The 21854-nt window shown below is 42.9% G+C and overlaps 1 protein-coding gene across 1 annotated transcript in view; it reads right to left on the reverse strand.

Moving 5' to 3' along the window:
- Positions 1-21854, reverse strand: part of rhag (Rh associated glycoprotein) — a 33636-nt gene that overhangs the window by 5479 nt on the left and 6303 nt on the right. Inside the window, exons 2-7 of the mRNA XM_083790012.1 lie at positions 12667-12850; positions 9325-9475; positions 6719-6866; positions 3604-3770; positions 2185-2322; positions 935-1053 (exon numbers count right to left, since the gene is read on the reverse strand). Of these exons, the coding sequence (XP_083646138.1) occupies positions 935-1053; positions 2185-2322; positions 3604-3770; positions 6719-6866; positions 9325-9475; positions 12667-12850 (907 nt within the window). The remainder of the gene's footprint in view (positions 1-934; positions 1054-2184; positions 2323-3603; positions 3771-6718; positions 6867-9324; positions 9476-12666; positions 12851-21854) is intronic.

Raw genomic sequence — 21854 nt, forward strand, 5'->3', positions numbered from 1 at the left:
ATTGTACCGTCACACCTGTATATTACCGTATATTACTGTATATGCCTGCTAAACTTCAGGCTTACGGGCAACTTTTCACGATATGTTACAGACCTGTTATTGTCATTCAGGGCTATCTGACTATGTATGTGTTTCCGGTGATATTATTGTCCACTTCATTTTGTCAGTGGCAAGAATGGAACGTTGACGAAACATCCACCACAAGCCAACATGGCGACGACCCCCTGGTGCTCGTTTGCACTTCTGCATAGTGTGCCAACCAAAATACATGCGGAAGTGCAGAGTGTTCTTTCTGGGTGCTTCAAAACGCCACTGAGCGACTCACTGCCATTGAAATGAATAGCGTGGGGGTTGGGGCTCCCTTAGTGTCCTGAATAAAATGTCTGTGTTTTAAAGAGAGAGTGCCACATTTTTTGTATTTTTCCAGTTTTCCATGTGTCTATGAGGTGACAGTACTTTATCAGACACCCTGGAGTCATTTGTATGTGCAATGGTGTATTCACTTTGTATTTAAGGTTTCTTCCTGGAGGCTGAACGCTTGACAGTCAAACGGGCCAATGAAATAAACAGTAATATAGTGACATCACATTATCAGCCCCTCCCCTAACCCCTCCCCCTTTATCATACAACTACAGCTGTGGGTGTGGCTTCAGTTCAGGTGGATCACCGATTCACCACCCATCACCACCCACCAGGCAAACCAGGCATACTTAATAAACGGGTGGGCGTGTCCACATAAAAGCATGATTTTAACAAATACTGTACACTTTTTGGAAAAAAAGTTCTTCCTCCTATTATAATAATACCTGATGATCATGTTTTAGGGAGGGGGGGGGGAATCACGGCACTCCATCTTTAACAAAATAAACAGTGTTGGAGCAAAGACTGCATGTGTGCCGACTTCTTCCTTCTCTGTGCGGTGCTCTCTTCTTACCCCTTCTTGCCCATGGCCACGGCCACGATGCCAGCCAGACCTCCCAGGATGCCAGGCATGCCATGCAGATTGTGCACCCCACAGGTGTCCTGAATGCCCAGGTTGGCCGCGAGGACGGGCTGTAAGAGGAGGAGCAGAGACACAAACACATCCTCAACGATCTGGCCCTCTATCTTGCACCACCCCTTATCCATAAACGTATTTGCCATTTTTTTTTACTTTTTTTTTTTTTTTTTTTTAATAGTACAAATAGCCGATCTACAAGCTAACAACGTGTCAATGTAGATTGGCTGGTTGAACTATTTTTTTAAATGTTTTAAAATAGTAATAAAATGTCAAATAAGTTTAAGGATAAGGGGTAAGGGAGATGGAGCCCCTGGTCTGGTCAGGCAGTAAAATGGTAAATGGTGCATTTATATAGCGCCTTTATCCAAGGCGCTTTACATAGATTGTGCATCAATTCACCCATTCACATTCACACACACACACACACACACACACACACACACACACACACACACTCACACACACACACACACACACACACACACATTCACACACGCACATTCACAGTTCACACACCGATGGCGGCGGAAATCATGCAAAGCACCAGCCTGCACATCAGGAGCAATTAGGGGTTCAGAGTCTTGCTCAAGGACACTTCGACACTAACTCTTGTGGAGCCCAGGTTCGAACTGGCAACCTTGCGGTTGCCATCTGGCCACTCTAACCCCGATCCGCCGCCACCCCTCCAGGCAGTGGTGGAAAGTATCCACCAAGTACATTTACTCAAGTACTGTAGGCTACTTAAGTACAACTTTGAGGTACTTTTACTGGAGTGGTTCCAATTTGCTATACTTTTATACTTCCACTCCACTACATCTCAGAGACGAATATTGTACTTTTACTCCATTACAATTAGATGAAAACTTTAGTTGATATAGTTACTTTGTAAAACAAATTGAGGGATGGAAATAAGTGAATTAGCTCCATTAAATTCCCATTCAATTCAATGCAATTCATTTATGGCTTAGGGTAGGGGAAGTAGCCAATAAGGAGCTTTTGCACAAAATAACACCTGGACCTCTTTGGTGGGGACGTAACAACTACAAATAGAGGTAGGAAAGCCTTCTAGCATGGAATTCTCCTTTAACGTTGACTCACAGAGAGGAACTCTAAGGGCTTTAAATGGATTTAACGTTGACTCAGAGGAACTTGAGGGGTTTTAAATGGGTTTAACGTTGACTCACAGAAAGGAACTTGAAGCCCAGGGTGGAGACGACACCGGCCACCAGTCCGATCAGCATGGCTCCAAAGGGACCGATGTCCATGTCGGCACAGGTTCCCACGGCCACGCCTCCAGCTAGGGTGGCGTTCTGGATGTGCACCTATACAGGGTGCATATACACACAAAACAAAACAAAAGAAGAAACTTTTCAGACTCCATCATGGCCCGTAGCACTTGCCTGAACCCCTTAGATAGCACTTTATGTAGACATAGATATCATTTTATACAGAGGGGGGAGGGGTGTCAGCTAGGTCAGGAGGTAACAGGGGGTGCATCAGCTATAGGTCAGGAGGTAACAGGGGGTGTGTCAGCTATAGGTCAGGAGGTAACAGGGGGTGTGTCAGCTATAGGTCAGGAGGTATCAGGGGGTGTCAGCTATAGGTCAGGAGGTAACAGGGGGTGTGTCAGCTATAGGTCAGGAGGTAACAGGGGGTGTGTCAGCTAGGTCAGGAGGTAACAGGGGGTGTGTCAGCTATAGGTTAGGAGGTAACAGGGGGGGGTGTCAGCTATGTCAGGAGGTAACAGGGGGTGTGTCAGCTATAGGTTAGGAGGTAACAGGGGGTGTGTCAGCTATAGGTTAGGAGGTAACAGGGGGTGTCAGCTATAGGTCAGGAGGTAACAGGGGGTGTGTCAGCTATAGGTTAGGAGGTAACAGGGGGTGCGTCAGCTATGTCAGGAGGTAACAGGGGGTGTGTCAGCTATAGGTTAGGAGGTAACAGGGGGGGTGTCAGCTATAGGTCAGGAGGTAACAGGGGGTGTGTCAGCTATAGGTCAGGAGGTAACAGGGGGGTGCGTCAGCTATAGGTCAGGAGGTAACAGGGGGTGTGTCAGCTATAGGTCAGGAGGTAACAGGGGGGGGCGTCAGCTATAGGTCAGGAGGTGGTTCCCAAAGTGGGGTCCGGGGACCCCCAGGGGTACCTGAGGGAGTAGGGGGCACCCAGCTAAATGACAGTTTGGAACCAAATGGACCCTTTTTGGTGTGTTACTCTGAGAGTGTACAAATGGAACCAAATGGGCCCTAACGGGTCCATTTGGTTCCATTTGTACACTCTCAGAGTTACATTAACGTTGATTTTACAATATAAATCGGGGGTCCCAGAGATAGAAATGACATTCAATGGGGATCCGTAATTCATGTCAAACTGGGGGTCCTTGAAATTAAACGGGGAGAGTATCCCTGCTAGAGCCGTCAAAATCTTCTCTTATGGGGGTCCTTTGCATAATTATTATTTTTTAATCAGACCAGTGTGTGTCCAGTGGAAACCTGGTATGAATCTGATCTCAGGTCAGAATGGGTTAAATGGGGGTCCGCGGGCTCATCAGTGTCAATGTGGGGGTCCTTGACATGAAAAGGTTTGGGAACCACTGCCCTATACCGTACCATGTCTAGTTTCCCCTTGTGCTCCACCAGGCTGGAGATGGCGTAGGCTGAGAGGACGCACGCCGACAGAGAGAAGTAGGTGTTGATGACGGCCGTGAGCTGGGCGGCGCCGGGGTCAGCGATGGCAGAGTTGAAGCTGGGCCAGAACATCCACAGGAACACCGTGCCTGTACACGGCGGCGGCAGAGACGTGCAGAGAGTGTGAGGGCCGCTTCATACTCCTATTTTACCGCTGTAGTGCCGAAATGATTTTGGCTCGTTAGAAATTTTCAGTAGCACCGAAGAGCCGACTTTAGGACGGTACCCGCCCCCCACCGAACCTCAAATGACGTCAAATTGTAGGCTCTGCAGCGCCGAACCGACTTTTATTCGGCTGTAAAATAGGAGTATGAATCGGCCCTTAGAGAGGGGCAAGGGGCTGAAATCCCGTAAGAGGGTCCACTTTTGGACGGAAATATAGCTGATCTACAAGTGTTGTGAGCTTGTAGATCAGGTATTTTCGTCCAACCTGTCTGTAAGTATAGCTAAAGAGTGCTGGGAGCGCAACCCAGCACTCTTTAGCTATAGTGGAGATGCAGTGTAACGACATGGATTTCTAAAAATAATTGTTCAATGCAAAATGCTGCGTTCAAGTTCAGGAGGCTTCGGAAAAAAAGAGCTATAGCAAAGCCCCTCCCCAAACTGCTATGGTCCAATCACAGCTAAATGGGTTAGACAAACCTCTGCACCAATAGTTTTCCTATTATGATAAAACCTTGTTTCAAAAAAAGAAATGTCACGCACATATTTTTCCAGTGCATACGACAGGCCTTGCTGACGGATTTGGAAGAGATGATGAAGGTCTGGTTCCAAAAATGAACCAGTATTTAATGTGTAGAATCCATGACATTTGGAATGAATGAGCCTGGCTGGAAAGTGTCCAAGTGGGAGTGTCTAAGTGGGAGAGGGCAGGGCTTAGCTAAAGGTGGATTATCCTGAATGTTGCCTTACGGCATGGCATGGAAAGGGGAGAAGGGCATTTGCATTTCTTTCACCATGCAGTAAATGCTGCATTCGTGGTCTGGAGAGGGCAGTTGTTTTACAGACGGGTAAATGGTCAGGGGCTGAAGCCCCCCTTTGATGTCTATGTGTGCACGTCCCTGCACAGCGGCGTCACGAAGAAACATATTTGTATTCAAATCAATAAAGTGTCTTTGTCAACATATATTGTTGTTTTCTCAATAGAGGATGTATTTCACATTTAATTTACCACTTGAATGAGTTACCCATAATGTTAACGGAGCAGAGGGGAGACGGCAGTCTATATTTTGAACATGTCACGGGCTTACTATATGTGTTCTACCTACCTCGGAGCTCCGACGGTGTGTTTTACTGCTGTCAACTTGTTGTATAATTAACTTGGCTGTATAGTTGCATGGGAAAATAACACAGGAGGAGTGACATCCTGACATTTTCAACTACCTAGTGAATTCTCCAGATGAGTATTAATAATAGTCTTGCAAGATGCTGTTTAGATCATTTTTAACAAACACATAGTAAAAAAACGAAATACAACAAATATATCAGGGTATTGAAAACCTCAAGGGATGCAACCGTGACGTATATACCGTGTGTCCACTTTGACTTGAGATTTACAATGCTAGCACTTTTCACAAACTGGTGGAGTATATTATAGTAGGCTATTATTATGGGATATATATTGAGATGGCAGGTATGCAACATTGAAAAGGACAAATCAAACATATAGGACACTTTATTAGAACACAAAAGAAATCGCTACAGCCTCAGTAATGAACCAGTTAAATTAGGGTATTTATGATGCCTCTCATAGGGATTGCTTTGGCAGCTGCAGTGCACAGTTGAAACGGACCAGAAGTGGGGCCGCTGTCTCATTTGGGGGCGTGACATTTGTAGTCACTGTGTGTCTCTATTAGTGTAGATCTTCGTCTTACACAAACATTAAATTCACATTGACGCTGAATGGAGACTTTTACATCATAGTGCCCATTCTGTCCCTCAAATGAACAGTTTAGGGACAGAAGCATTGTTGATTTCGTCGACTAAAACTAAGACGAAAAATGTTCGTCGAATTGAACATGGTGGACCCTGTTGTAAACAAGTGTAATGCTTAATTGGGTCGTCCACTCACAGTTAACAGTCTTTATATTGAGTTTGTGCTTGAAATGTACTGTAATTCTGCAAACTGTTAATAAATATTTCAATCAATCAATCAATCAAACCTTTTTCCACTGACGAAAACTAAATGGAAACTAAATAAAAACTAAGCTATGATGACTAAAATTAAGACTAAATATACTGACAATTTCGTCAACAAATAAAAACTAGAATAAAATGTTAGGAAGGGACTAGTGGTCAAGAGATCCAGTATAAGTCATTTTATAATTGGTTGCATTCTGAAAATAGCAGATCTACAAGCTCACAACGCGTCGCAGCGCGATCTACAAGTGTAGATCTGCAAGTGTAAAAACAGTCATTATGACGGCATCAAGGCCCGCCAAAATACATTTTAGTCGACTAAATCAACTGTAGATTTAGTCGACTAAAATCTTAGGATATTTAGTCGACTAAAATGTGACTAAAACTAAATCAAAACAATTCAAGAGACCAGGGGCCCTATTATGCGTGTCTTAAGTACCAGGTCTTATTACTTAACTTAAGACCTGGAGGCGTGATCATCATTCTGAGTGGCCAAACAGCATTGACCACGCCTCCAGGTCTTAAGTTAAGTCATAAGACCTGGTACTTAAGACAAGCAAAATAGGGCCCTATGACATACATACATACATACATACATACAAATACATACATTTACATCTAAAATCAAAATTTGCTGCCGAAAACAACACTGGACAGAAGTATGTTTGGTCACCCTGCCGTCTGCAAATACTGTATTTGCTCAACTCTGAGAGTGTTCACGTGGAACCAAATGGACCTTAATTTACAGCATTTTCTAAAAAATACAAGTTCATATGAGCTTGTAGATCTGCTATTTTTTCAATAGCTAAAGTATAACATAATGCTTTTAAAACACCAAAACGGGTTCCCGCCCCAAAACGGGTTAGAGACCAATAGGAACAAGGGGCGGTACTCTTACCGATCATGGCGAACAGGTCGGAGTGGTAGACGGAGCCGTCGTTTTCGTGTCCGTTCCTCAGCGCCGGGCGGTAGAGCACGCGCGCCACCGCCAGGCCGAAGTACGCCCCGAAGGCGTGGATGATCATGGACGCTCCCACGTCATTGGCCTAGCAGTCAGAGACACACATGTCAGTGGTGCTCAAACATTGTCATGTCAAGAACCCCCAGATATACTATGTAATTGGCCGCCGACCCCCATCTGAAAATATGTTGTTCCAGGGACCCCCCAGAAGCAAAGATATGAGTTAAAAAATGTTCGCTGTGAAATAATATATATATTCAAAGATTTGTGGCGCATTTTCACGATTTTTCAAAAATAGCAGACCTACAAGCTCGTATAGCGCGGCACTCACGAGCTTGTAGATCTGCTATTTTTCAATAGCTAAGGTAAAACATAATGCTTTAAAACACCAAAAGGGGTTTTAAAGGAGCATTCAGTCATTTGGGTGATTTGGAGAAAAAAAACGGTCCGCCCAGGGTAACAATTAAGATGTGCACATGCACACACTCTACAGTGGGGGGGGGGGGGGGCACTCAACAGGTCATCAGCACGCACACCAAGGCCCCCCCACTCGATCCTGATTGGATCGCGTTGTGAGCTTGTAGATCGTCTATTTTCAGCAAGTGTAAAGTGCCATTACGACGGCATCAAGGCCCCGCCAGAATACATTTTAGTCGACTAAATCCACTGTAGATTTAGTCCACAAAAATCGTATGATATTTAGTCGATTAAAACTAGACTAGCCTCGATACCCAGGCTTTCATTTCGTCTGCGCGAAAGATGAAAGCCTGGAAAAAGCCGTGGGCTGAACCAGTCTAAAAGTGGGAGTCAACCCTTCCGGGTGGGCGTCGCTCTAAATGATGTGACGTAGCGCTGCACTAGGGGGGAGAGGAGGGGCCGGGGGTGACGGACAGATCGATGAGATCCAATCAGGGTGCGCGCATTTCTGAGGCGCGACCCGCCCCTCTAGACCAGAAATGTCTCTGCTTAGGTCAGGCTAAAACTAGACTAACACTAAAACATTCCAGGTGACTAAAATGTGACTAAAACTAAATTAAAGCTATTAAAGAGACTATGACTAAAACTAAAATTAAAAAAACAAGTTTTATCCTGATCTGAAGGTGTTTTTTCTGTTCACTAAAAGAGACTCCATAATAATAATTAATGAGCAACACCTTGCACACATTTCCCCCCCATCTCCATCAGTACAGTGATTGTTTGTGAAGTTAAGGCAGGATGAGGATTTTGGTTTTAATCCATGTTTTAATCAATTTAGGGTGGCTCCACTGCCTGCGTTGCGTTGCGTTGCGTTGCGTTGCGTTACTGCATTAAAGTTGCCCCGGTTCGGGGTTTTTTTACGCGCCCGGTGGAGCCCCGCCGTTATGCACACCTGTTTGCTCTGAGGCGGGTGCGTAGGCACTAGGCAGGGCTCAATGTATTCAGAAAAATGCACATAAAGTGCACAAAGACACGCACACCGTCTGCACTTATACGAACACAATACGAACTTTATTGGCAACGTTTCGGCCAAAGACCTTCTTCAGGCATCTGCTGATAATAGGTAGCCGCACATAGCTACGTATATACACACACACACACACACACACAAATATACATGAATTCAGTTTTTCTCCTCAGGTGAAAAGCTCTAGGTTGCAAGAGGATGCTCTCAGTCAAATCTGGTCACATATATGGGGCATAACGGATTGTATTAGGGCATGCCCATATATGGAGATCCCTGATGTCATCAATATTAAGCCCATATATGGGAATGTCAATATATATGGCCATATTGTGACAGTCTCATGATAACCTGTGTGGTTGCCGTGACGCGAGTCACACTTGAAAAATAACCAAGTTGGTACAATTAACCCCCCCCCCCCCCCCCCCCCCCCCCCCCCCCCCTTCCCCACCCCCAATACAAACTGACCAAAAATAACCATAACAAATTAACTGCTTCTGACCAAAGGTTCTGAATCCAACAGGCAACTGCTTCTGGCTTAAAGGTATATTCAGTGATTTCACTCAAAAAACCTTAGGTTCCGTTTTTGGCTGTGGGACCCAGCCTTTCGTCCAATCAGGATAGAGAGTCAAAAACGAAACCTAAGGTTTTTTGACCCCCAGGGGTTAACTTGGGACAGGGAGGAACTCCTTATATGGCCAGCACACTCTATAGTAGAGAGGATTATCACAACAAAACAAAAAAATAAGTGATATTTGAATTAAGTGAAATCACTGAATATACCTTTAACGTTCCGTTTCATAAGCTGTATTATTGATATCAAACCGGATCGCAGATTTTTATTTTATTTTTTTGGCTTGTCCTTTCCTTCTTTAGCGATCCTATAGACCGTATTCCACCAACCGCGCTGCCGTTCACCTCCCATTATACAGGCTGACTAGAAAGCTTCATTTCCAGTTTCCAGCCATTCAGTTACAAATAATTGAAATAAATAAATATATATTTTTTTGCTGTCAAAAACAACACTAGGGATCATAGGATATATATATGTATATATATATATATATATATATATATATATATATATAGGGGGGAAACTCACATGGAGGACTTCGGCCACCAGATGTTCGTTGATGGAGAAGATGGAGATCTCCATCACCGTCATGATGAGCAGCTGGATGGGGCTGGTCTTCCCCAGGACCGCCCCGAAGGAGATGAGCACCGTGGCCGTGCTGAAGTCCGCGTTGATCATCCTGGAAATGACAACAATTCACCATCTGTCAGCCATCTTTTCTTTTTTGAGTGGTGCAACCACTCCAAGGAACGGCAATGTCCGTGTCCGCCTATGTGTTGTTCACCTATGTATGTGTTGGTTAACGCGCACCAGTATGAGTACCAGGGGGGTATTTTTCTTATACATTTTTATTTAATTTTTAGGTACAGGTACAGACATACAGAAAATGCAAATAAAACATAATTCAGATTCTTTGCTAACTACAGTAAGTGGCTTGCCCCCTTGCCTCTTTTGCCTATACCCCCAGAACCTATAGCACCAACCACCATTGACAAAAAAAGGAAAAATATAGAATAATGATTATAATGATAACAACAAAAGGAAAGATAATTCCTCCCGACCCTCCCCGTCATAGGCCTGAAAAGAAAATGAAATTGGCAAAGATTTCAACAAACTCATGACAAATAAAAAGGGGGCTATACAGATGTAATTATAATGTCATGCTAGTAGTGTAGAGGTCCTAACTTGTTTGTCAGCCTTCTGATTGGTCCCTGACTGACTAACCAGCCGGCTCTTTATGCCTTGTTCTGCCTTGTTTATGTTGCTAAAAGATCATGAAAAAACTCAAAACAAACATGCCCAGTCAGTGGCAGTCACCATGCTGCACCTGTGGTGTTCCTTTTTACTGACACCAAGTTTAAAATAAGAATTGAATGCACATAATACGAAGCAACTGGAAAAACACCTTATTTCAATGGTAGTGGATGGAGAGAAAGGATTTTTATCCAACCACTTTTATCTCTGGGGTCCCAGAGATAGACATGCCATTAAATGGGGGTCTTGACCATAGCGCCGCTATTCCAAAGCCCTGTTATATACATTTTGAAACTATTCTCAGCAATGGGATAATAATTTTTTGGGGGGTGGGTAGACTTAGCATTTTATGCAGACTTATAGCATGCTATGTATAGACAGCACTAGAATAGCATGCCATGTAGACATAGCAATTTAAAGTATATAATTATGCATAGTTTCATTATATAGATATTTCACTGTTACGTTCTTAACTTACGCATGTTTCATGATAACTACTTTTTATGTACTTTTAATGCGATGTATTGCCATGCTTTTTGTTTAAGGGCCCATGACGTAGATGTCCGTCATGGTACTTAGTACGGTCATGTGCCCGAGACGGAGATTGATTAATCTCCTTCGAATTAGTGATATCAAAACAGCCTAGGAGCGCTTGTTGTGCAATCCTCGGTGTTGCACAACGGTGACACGTCATCTAAAATGTTCCCTGCCTGTTTAGCCGACGACAACGAAAATCTTAAAACTTTAATAACTCGATGTTAATAACATTAATAATTTAAATCTAAATCATCCCGCCTAATTATAAAAAAAAGGTTATGTGTTTGACGGGCCCCCGCTGTCCAGTCGCTATAGTCTCGTTAGATTACCTCCCGTTGGGGATAGTGTTGTGGCTATTGTTAGCTGCTACACAGAAATTCACAACAACATCCTATCCGTCGGTAAAAGTGCTCCGGGCGCTATAAACGAAGGGCACATCTTATTAAAGGATTAAATAACCCCGGGCCCTTGTAAATCGCTCTGCGTGTGTGCGTGCGCGTGTAAATATCATTCTGTACATTGCTAAACATCTTCTAAACATGTATTGCTATGGCATACATAGCTAATTAGCTATCAATCAAGGCCCGAATAAATTCACAGGGCAGGCTTTATAGGGGCTGCAGCCCAGGGCACCAAACTCAAGGGGGCGCCAAACGCCTGCCCCAAAAAACAATATACAGAAAGGCAGTGGTGTAAAGTAACTAACCTCAAGAGAGAGAGAGATTTTTTTATACATTTGAACACTTGAAATGAGACATTCTGCATGATGACTACTTTTGCCAATACTTTGTACTTTTACTATAGCCTAATTTTTTTTTAATTAATAACTTAAGTAACAGATGTGAACACTTGTTCCACCACTGCAAAAAGGCTGTACATTCGCAACTAACATTATGCTGAAATGGGGCCTGGGGCCGGCAGGCACGTGCACATCAAAGGGGGCAAAGTTCAGGCCCTGCCTTTTAAGTTTGAAGCCATCTGAAAAAAATATAATAAAAAAACTCTCTCCAGACCGTGAAGGCAGCATGGTGAAAGACATTTTCCACGCAATAAACCCAAAGGCAGCATTCAGGAGAATTGCCCTTTTCTCCTGAACTTGAAGCATTTTGCGTTGAAATAATTTTGTCCTGTAGAAATCCATGTTCTACGCGTCCATCTTCAGTAGCTAAAGAGTCACGCCCAGATAATAGCTGATCTACAAGCTCTCGCCGTAGATACGGTATTATTTTTGTTTTCAACCAAAAGTGCCCTTTTAGGGAATGTCAGCCTCTAACATTCTCAGCTCGGGCATTCCGGTAATGTCAAGAAATCTCTTAATGTTTCCAAAAACCCTTACTTGTTGGGGAAAATAAATGCCCTGTATAATGACTAAATTGGGAAGAGAAAAAAAGTATACAACCAATGTACGTAGGACTGAGGCCGATTCAAAAACAAAATGTCTTCTAAACAGTGAGTGGTGCTCAACCTTTTTCATGTCAAGGACCTCCAGAATTATTAGTATTTGGCCGCGGACCCTCATCTGAAAATATGTTGTTCCAACTTCCAGGGACGCCCCAGAAGCAAAGATATGAGTTAAAAATGTTCACTCTGGAAGAATATATTCAAAGGTTTGCACCACATTGTCACGATTAAAACATAGCAGATCCACAAGCTTGTAGATCTGAAAATTTTCAATAGCTAAAGTATAACATAATGCTTAAAACACCAAAAGGGGTTCCCCCTGAATGTCCTGAATGGGTATAAATAATGTGATGAAAAATGGTGCATTTATACAGCGCCTTTATCCTTTATCCTTTATCCAAGGCGCTTTACATAGATTGTGCATTACATTCACCCATTCACACACACATTTAAACACTGATGTGCCGGCGGAAAACCATGCAAGGCACCAACCAGCACATGAGGAGCAATTAGGGGTTCAGAGTCTTGCTCAAGGACACTTCGACACTAACTCTGCATGGGGGAGACCGGGTTCGAACTGGCAACCTTGCGGTTACCATCCAGGCACTGAGCCACTGCCACCCCTAAAGGAAAAGGAAGAGATATATTGTGGCGCGTCCTGTGTGTGTGTGTGCTTACTTGAAGATGTTGACCTTGATCTTGCCGTTGTCTAGGTGCCAGATGCCCTGCATGAAGAGGCCCCACTGCAGGCCGAAGGCGGCCAGCAGCAGGTTGAGCCCCACGCTGCTGAAGCCGTATCTCTTCAGGAAGGTCATGAGGAAGCCGAAGCCGATGAAGATCATCACGTGCACGTCCTGGAACACTGCGATGGATGGGGACACGGCAAGGGTAGAGAGAGTCAGTCCTGTAGTTAGTAGACTGGAACTCACCTATGCTTTTCATGGTATAGGCAGCTCCCGGGAGAAACTAGGCACAGCTGCTGGACATGAGGCTAATTAATTAGGGCGACAGAGAGAGAGAGGAGTGTTAGCTAGGCGGGGAATTGTTTAACTTTAATTTGGGGCAAGCTAAACAGCATTTAGGAAACCTTGTAGAAAATGTATTAGCATTGAACCCCATGCTGATCTCACAGCTATAGTGTCAACCAGTGTGCCCTGGTACTGCAATAACACAATACAAACTTGTCAATTGGGCATTTGGGATTTTGTAAACCTGTCAGCCATCTTCACAAATTGAGGGATTCTGCATGGCATGAGGTTGATTACCAATGATCTGTGCCATATTTCATGCTTGCATCACCAACTGTGTATTATCCATGAGCAGATTCATGCAATTTATCGGCAGCCATATTGGAAAACATGCCACCATATTGGAACCTAATGTTATTTCTGATCTTACTTCGTAGAAATACCTCCAGAACATATTCTCTTATATCAAAATGAGCAGGAAATAATAAAAAAATACAGTCTCAGCAAAAGGTAAAACGTAGGCCCAGTTGAAGCCATTTCAACTGGCGAAACCTGGCGACCATCTTGAAAATTTGAGGAATTAGATGTAGGCTACATTTATACAGTTTATTTGCAGCCATATTGGAAAACATGCCGCCATATTGGAACCTAACTTGGTAGAAATACCTCCAGAACATATTATCTTACATCAAAATGAGTGGAAATAAAAATATTTACAGCCCCAGCGAAGTGATATAGTCCAAAATGTATGTACAGTTGCAGCCATTTTTGAAACTCGCGGGCCACCTTGAACATTTTGAAATTCTGCGTTGCCCGAGGTTGATTATCGATTAGGGTCATATGAAGGTCATCTGTGCCGAATTTCATGCTTTTATCACCAACTGAACTATTCTTGCCTAAATGTAAGTCGCTCTGGATTAAGAGCGTCTGCTAAATGCCTAAATTGTAAATTGTAAATTGTAACTATCATGTATTGAAAACAGCAATTTCCCGCCTAGCTGTGTGTGTGTGTGTGTGTGTGTGTGTGTGTGTGTGTGTGTGTGTGTGTGTGTGTGTGTGTGTGTGTGTGTGTGTGTGTGTGTGTGTGTGTGTGTGTGTGTGTGTCTCCAGTTACAGAAACACTGTCACATATTCTTAATGGCTGCATGCTATGTATATATGGGAATGTACATTGCTAGGCACGACAGAATTGTTGACCTATTAGCTAAGGACATAAGTTCATTATCTTTCATCATCTGCCAAAATGTATAAGCACTCACGTGTTTCAACTGCCATGTTCATGCACAATAATGAAAATGATGCTTTTTCAGATGTCACAGCTAATACACCAGATATTGTTGTTGTTGATAAGGACAGTAGAGAAGTGACCATTTTGGAAGTGGCATGTACATTTAACCACAGTCTGGAAGAGGCATTCCTTACCAAGGTGCTTAAGTACCAGCATCTTAAGGATGCTATTATACAGCTTGGCTACAGATGTAAACTACTTGTGTTCATATTTGGAAGCCTCGGTAATGTCCACAAATCAGGCGGCGGCAACTTCCTTTTCCCACTCAATAAAAGCTCTCGTAGCCTGTAGCTTTTATTGAGAAAAATCGGTTTGAGGGAAAAGGAAGTTGCCGCCTGTTGTTCCTGCCTGTCTACTACAAAACAATAATACAACATGACGTAACGATATCATCCTCTCCCGACAGGATCATATACCCTAAATGAAATGGTGCCCAGGCTAGGGGTCCACAGACTAATACATGTCAAACTGGGGGGTCCTTGAAATTAAACGGGTTGAGAATCACTGCTAGAGCCGTAAAAACCTTCTCTTATGGGGTCCCTGGCATACCTTTTCAAATGTATGAAAATATAGTGTCAATTTGGGGGTTATTGACATGAAAAGGTTTGGGTACCATCACTGAATACTGGGGACCAGTGTTGATTTTGGCAGCAAATTTTGATTTGAGTTTTAGTCCTAGTCTCTTGAATATAGTTTTCATTTAGGAATGTTTTAGTCTAGTTTTAGTCGACTGAATATCATCAGATATTGGTCTGCAGTTGATTTAGTCAACTACAATATATTTTGGCGGGCCTTGATGCCGTCGCAATGGTTGATTTTACACTTGCTGAAAACAGCAGATCTTCAAGCTCACAACGTGCCAAGTTGCAGTGTGTAGGCTAGTGTATATAGGCTACTTGTGAGCTTGTAGATCAGCTACTTATTGCACAGCCTGGCATGTGGAACTTTTCAATCATTAAAAAAAAACAAAAAAAAAACATCACAAATCTTCTCCACCTGGAGGCCCATGACCAAAACAACCACACATGAACCAAATGAACCCTATACCGTTTATTATAGCATTATGGCCAATCAAAAATAGACAATCTACAAGCCCACAACGACGCATCATGCTGGTGAGCTTGAAGATCGGCTATCTTCAAATGATTTTGGACACATTTTAAACGTGTGAAATTTGGACATTCTGCAATATGATATACTTTGAACTTGATATACTTAGAATACATCTTGACGCCGATACTTGAGAAGCATACATTTTGAAAACAAGACTTCTACTTGTAACGGACTACATCTAAACGGTATTTATACGTTCACTTAAGTACAACATTTGAGTACTTTTTTCCACCACTGCCCCAATGCCCATGCAGTCAATTAAGTTACATATAGGGTTGTAACTAACTAGTTAATTGATGGCAAAGAACAGACACTTAAAATGGGAGACCACTTTGCTTAACACAATTAAACCATGTCGTATGTGCGATCATGTAATGCGGTGTTTCCGCATTGGGGTTTGCTGTCCCTGTAAAAAACGGATAACATTCCTGTAAACGCTTGTCTCCTTTTAGTGTTGTTCCAGAGACCTTCCAGAAGCAAAGATTTGAGTTAAAACGTTCGCTCTGAAAGAATACATATTCAAAGATTTGAGGCACATTTTCACGGTTTTTCAAAAATAGCAGCCCTACAAGCTCATAGTGCGGCACCGAATGCCGAATGAGCTTGTAGATCTGCTATTTTTCAATAGCTAAAGCATAACATGATGCTTAAAACACCAAAAGGTGTTCCCGCCCAAAATGGCTTAACCCATTTAGGCCTGACGTCGAAATTTAAAAAAGTCTTCTAAATTCTTACAGTTTTCTGACATGTTTCTGTATTAGTGGTGCTCAATTTGTCAGAAATAGCAGACCTACAACCTCGTAGAGTGCCACTTGGTGGCGCGCTATGAGCTTGTAGATCTGCTATTTTTCAATAGCAGACCTACAAGAACAATCGTTCTATCTATTATTCTATCAAATGACGATTAAATCAAAGAAAATTGGGGTCCAAGCTGAACACCAGCAAAATCCTTTAAAAGACTATACACAATAATCCAGGTGTTGGTAAATCATAGGTAGATTTATTTGGGGCTGCATACTTAGTTTAGACTATAGTTAAGGTTATAGGTTTAGGTGTGCTGCCCCGTGGGAGGTTATAGGTTTAGGGTGAGGGTTTGAGATAGGTTGTAGTTGTAGGACTAATGACTGGTCTAACCAATGACTAGTCTAAACCAAAAACTGTCTAAACTAAGTACTGCACTAAGTAGGCTATAATGCACCCGGTAGTGGGCTACTTGCCGAAGTTAAAGGCATATTAAAATTGGACCCCACAAAAGTTGAAGTAGAAACATGTGAAAAAAGCAAAGCAAAACATTTCAATTGAGTGAGTGCAGTAAGAGCCCGGTGTTTGTGGATTCACATGTCCGAGGTCTCCATTAGCCCATTTAGACCTGAGGCCGATTACAAAGACTGTCTTCTAAATCCTAAAAGTTTCCTGAAAAACCTAATTTCTATGTCAGTGGTGCCCTAATTTCATGTCAAGGACCCCTCAAATGATATACATGTAGTCGGCCGCCGACCCCCATCTGAAAATATGTTGTTCCAGGGACCTCCCCATGCAGAAGCAAAGATTTGAGTTAAAAACGTTCAATGTGAAAGCATTTTATTCAAAGATTTGCGCCACATTTGCGTTCACAAGGTTTAAAAAAAAATAGCAGATCTACAAGCTCGTAGCTCGTCACCGAGTACCGCGCTACGAGCTTGTAGATCTGCTATTCTTCAATAGCCGTAACGTTTAAAATAATCGTTAAACGTGGTTAAAGGCTAAAGCGTGATCTACACGTGATCTACTGACTCACATCAAAGCCCTGTACTATTATCTACAGCATCCCCATTCTAGCCGATCCACAAGCTCACATGGCGTTGCCACGCGGCCGCCCTGTGAGCTTGTAGATTGGTTGTTTCCGGCGGAGAGATTTGTTAAGAGGGGGGAGGGGAGGGCAGACCTCCCCCAGGGGGCGGACACAGATCAACAAAGTATTTCAGTGGCTAATAAATCTAAGCTTATTAGATTCCAGTTCAGTATATATAGAGGACATGTTTGTAACACATTCTTTACCATTTAGTTTCGGTCGTAATTCAGACAACCAGCATGACCTCGTTTCTTGTCACTCCATTCAGGCAAAGCGTCTTTAGACCTTTTTGGGGCGGGCACCCCTTTTGGTGTTTTAAAGCATTATGTTATACTTTAGCTATTGAAAAAATAGCAGATCTACAAGCTACCGAGTGCCGCGCTATGAACTTGTAGGTCTGCTATTTATTTTTAATCGTGAAAATGTGCCTCAGATCTTTGAATATATTATTACAGTCCAGAGTGAACATTTTAACTGCTTCTGGGGGCGGGGGGGGGGGGGGGGTCCCTGGAACAACATATTTTCAGATGGGGCGGCGGAGGCATGTTACATACATTTTTGGGGGTCCTTGACAATGAAAATGTTTGAGAACGACTGACATAGAAACATGAGTTTTTCAGAAAACTGTCATTTCTTAAATTTTGATGTCAGGCCTAAATGCATGGGTTAAGACCTGAGGCCCCGTTTCTACAAATGCCTGCTAAATCAGTGGTTCCCACACTCAAGATTAAATGGTGCATTTATATAGCGCCTTTATCCAAGGCGCTGTACAGAGATTGTGCATTGCATTCACCCATTCACACACACATTCATACACCTATGGCAGCGGAAACCATGCAAGGCACCAACTAGCACATCGGGAGCAATTAGGGGTTCAGTGTCTTGCTCAAGGACACTTCGACAGTAACTCTGGGGGAGCCCGGGTTCGAACTGGCAACCTTACGGTTACCATCCAGGCACTCTACCCCTGAGCCACCGCCGCCCCGATTCTAAAAAGAATGTTCAAAAATAGCAGATGTACAAGCTCGTAGCGGCAGCGTAGTACGCGCTGTGAGCTTGCTCTGCTATAGCATTGAATATAGGCCAACACAAAAACATTTAGACCTGAGGCCGGTTTAAAAAAAAAAGGTCTTCTAAATCAGTTTTCTGAAAAACCTATGTTTCTATGTCAGTGTTGCTCAATCTTTTTCATGTCCAGGACCCCCAGAATTATCTGTAGGCCTATTTGTCTGTCGACCCCATCTGGAAATATGTTGTTCCGGGCACCCCCCAGAAGCAAAGATTTGAGTTAAAACTCTGAAAGAATATATATTTCCGCCACATTTTCACGATTTGTTCAAAAATAGCAGATATACAAGCTCATAGTGCGGCACCGAGTGCCGCACTATGATGTATATCTGCTATTTGTCAACAGCTAAAGTAGAACATAATGCTTAATAGCACAGGGGTTCCCGTCATGAATGGGTTAAATGACACTTTCCCGGTTTTAACGGCCTAATGAACTTTTGGCTGTGTCTGCAGGGAGAGTTGTTGAGGACTAGGCGCACGTGCATACACACAAACACATGCATGCACACGCCTGCACACACACACACACACACACACACACGTGCGCGCGCGTACACACACACACACACACACACACACACACACACACACACACACACACACAAACAATGATTGCAACATGATTAATTTGCATTATCTTCCTCAACAAAGAACCAAACATTGACAGGAAGGAAGTGCGTCTCCCCTCATCATCTCATGAAGGACATTAGTCGTCTGCTAAACACATCAAGGTGTCAGAACGGAAGACAACGCCCCCCCTGGAGGTGGAGGTGGTCGTGCGACACGCACGTCGCAGAGCGGAAATAGAGGCTATATTGCACGTGACATCATTGTACCCGGAAGTTGTGCGGGAACGCCTATGCTGAGTGAAACTACTTTTTGCCTGGCCTGGGCCGTGGCTCAGCGGTCCAGGCACCCTGGCTGGTAGCCCAGTTTCCTGTCAGCCTATACTTTCATCTATCCCTCTATCAATGAAAAGAAAAAAGGTGAAAGCCAAAAAACTATCAATGAAAAGAAAAAAGGTGAAAGCCAAAAAGGTGAAAGCCAATGCATACGTCCAAACTGTAGAAAATCGGAATCTGATCTGTTGTATTAAAGGACATTAAACTCACCAACATTGCAGCCATACGGAAAGCTTGAATTATCCTCTTTCTACGTATATCTGCAAGGTTTTCGTTAAATACAAATCCACCATGGAAATGTTATGAGCTACCAAGACATTCTCATCTCAAGACATTCCGTGCGGGTGATTATTAGCGTCAGAGTTTTGTGTTAGTGTTAGTTTCATATCAAACCCATAGATAGACATGTTATGATCTACTTTCTGTCAAGAAATTCGATCTGTCCAGGCCTTATTTTGTGTTGGATCGAGATTTGAAGCACGCACGTTTTCAATAAAACTGCTGCCTCCTGCATTATGTGCAAATCAGGTGTTATGCAGGAACGTTGAGTGATTTCCAACGAGCACTTCCAATAACCCATTTTGAACGGGAACCCCATTTGGTGTTTTAAGCATTATTGTTATACTTTAGCTATTGAAAAATAGCAGATCTACAAGCTTGCAGGTCTGCTATCTTTGAAAAATAGCATTTTTTTTTTAATGTGGCGCATATCATTGAATATATTGTTTCAGAGCAAACGTTTTTAACTCAAATCTTTGCTTGGGAGGTCCCTGGAACTTTTTCAGATGGGGGTCGGCGGCCAAATACACATAATTATAGGGGTCCTTGACATGAAATTGTTTGAGAACCACTGACATAGAAACGTGGGTTTTTCAGAAAACTGTCTGGATTTAGAAGACGTGATGCTCAATTGTTGCGCCACTCAACTAGCGGTCCGGCGACCACCGGTGGTCCTTGAGGGGGTTCCAGGTGGTCCCCAGCTAAATGATGGAGAGTTGGTAATACCACAATGGACACTTGTAGATTTTATTTAACTCTTGAGAGCGTAAAATGAAACCAAATGGGACTATTGTTAAAAAAAATCTGCCTTCAGTAATTTACAAGAAGACTACACATTTGGAGAGAATGTAGAAAATGTGTTATTCTGATCAACGTTTGGCCTGTTATCTCTCTTAATGGAATGCCAACATGGAATTATGGACAAAATCGTATCCAACAAGAAAATATGATATTTTTTTTGGTTCCGAGAGACGTGGGTTGGAAACCGATCTACAAGCTCACGTAGTTCAACACATTGTTGTGAGGTTGCAAATTATCTATTGCAGATTGTCTATTTTGTCTATATGTTTTACTGCAATGTTTACAGAAATGTAATGTGTATGAACATGTTGATTGAGTAAAAGTACTAAAGTTTTGGCCTCAAAATATTACAGTAATAGTCACAGTGTTTTTTTTGGCAGCACATTTTAATTTTAGTTTAAAAAAATTAAATGACAGATTTTACACTTGCTAAAAATAGCAGATCTTACAATCTCACAACGCATCGCAGCGCGACGCGTTGTGAGTTTATAGATCTGCTATTTTCAGCATGCAACCAAGTGTAAAATGACTTGAATTGTGTCTTACTTATACTGGATCTCTTGTCCACTATCGTCCCTTGCAAACATTTTTGTCTAGTTTTAGTTGTCGACAAAATTGTCAATATATTTAGCCTCACTTTTAGTCATCATAGCTTAGTTTTCATGTAGTTTTAATTTAGTTTTCGTCAGTGAAAAAAGGTAGTCAACGAACGTTTTTCGTCTTAGTTTTAGTCGACGAAGTTAGTTGCAGAAGTCATGAATGATAGGCAGTTTATTGAAAATAGCAGATCTACAAGCTTGCAATGTGTCACACGATGTGTTAGTGAAAGTGTTAGTCTTACGTGTAAATGAGCAAAGTAACGACTCGACTAGGCTACCTAAAGCTGACAACTACATTTTGTGGAGAAAAGAAAATTATATCGTATTGATATTTTAGAATCGAAAAACGGAAATATTCAAGTTAATATATGAAATATTTGCACAAAAGCACAGTAAATGTACTGTCCAGCGACACTGGCGTGCAACTAACAATAAATCAGGCTAACTCATCATCAGCTTTAATAACACAAGGGTGTGGCGTAGGAAAAGGTGTTGCTCGTTACTTGGTTTCACTGTTACATAACAATGTGTCGCCATTTGGCATTCTGTCACCGTTTACATTAGAGCCACCTTGGGAGGATGTCGGTTCAATGCCCGCCTCCTCCTGGCATTGTGTCTCCCGATGGAACAGGCTGACGTCTGGCTTCTGCTGTCCGTGAGTGTACGTGCGCGCGCGTGAGTGTGTGTGTGTGTGTGTGTGTGTGTGTGTGTGTGTGTGTGTGTGTGCGTGTGTGTGTGTGTGTGTGTGTGTAAAGTGCGTGTGTGTGTGCATGAAGTGTAAACCTTGTATCTCCATTATGTCAACTTTTTTGCGTCTTGCCTCTGCTGTCTGTGAGTGTACGTGCTCGCACGTGTGTGTGTGTGTGTGTGTGTGTGTGTGTGTGTGTGTGTGTGTGTGTGTGTGTGTGTGTGTGCGCATGAAGTGTAAACCTTGTATCTCCATATATGTCAACTTTGTATGTCCTGCGACGTCCCCTTATCATTCACTAAACTCACCCCACACAGCTACTGCTGTCG

This window comes from Protomyctophum parallelum, assembly GCF_964188405.1.
Source record: "Protomyctophum parallelum genome assembly, chromosome: 19".
NCBI lineage: Eukaryota > Metazoa > Chordata > Actinopteri > Myctophiformes > Myctophidae > Protomyctophum > Protomyctophum parallelum.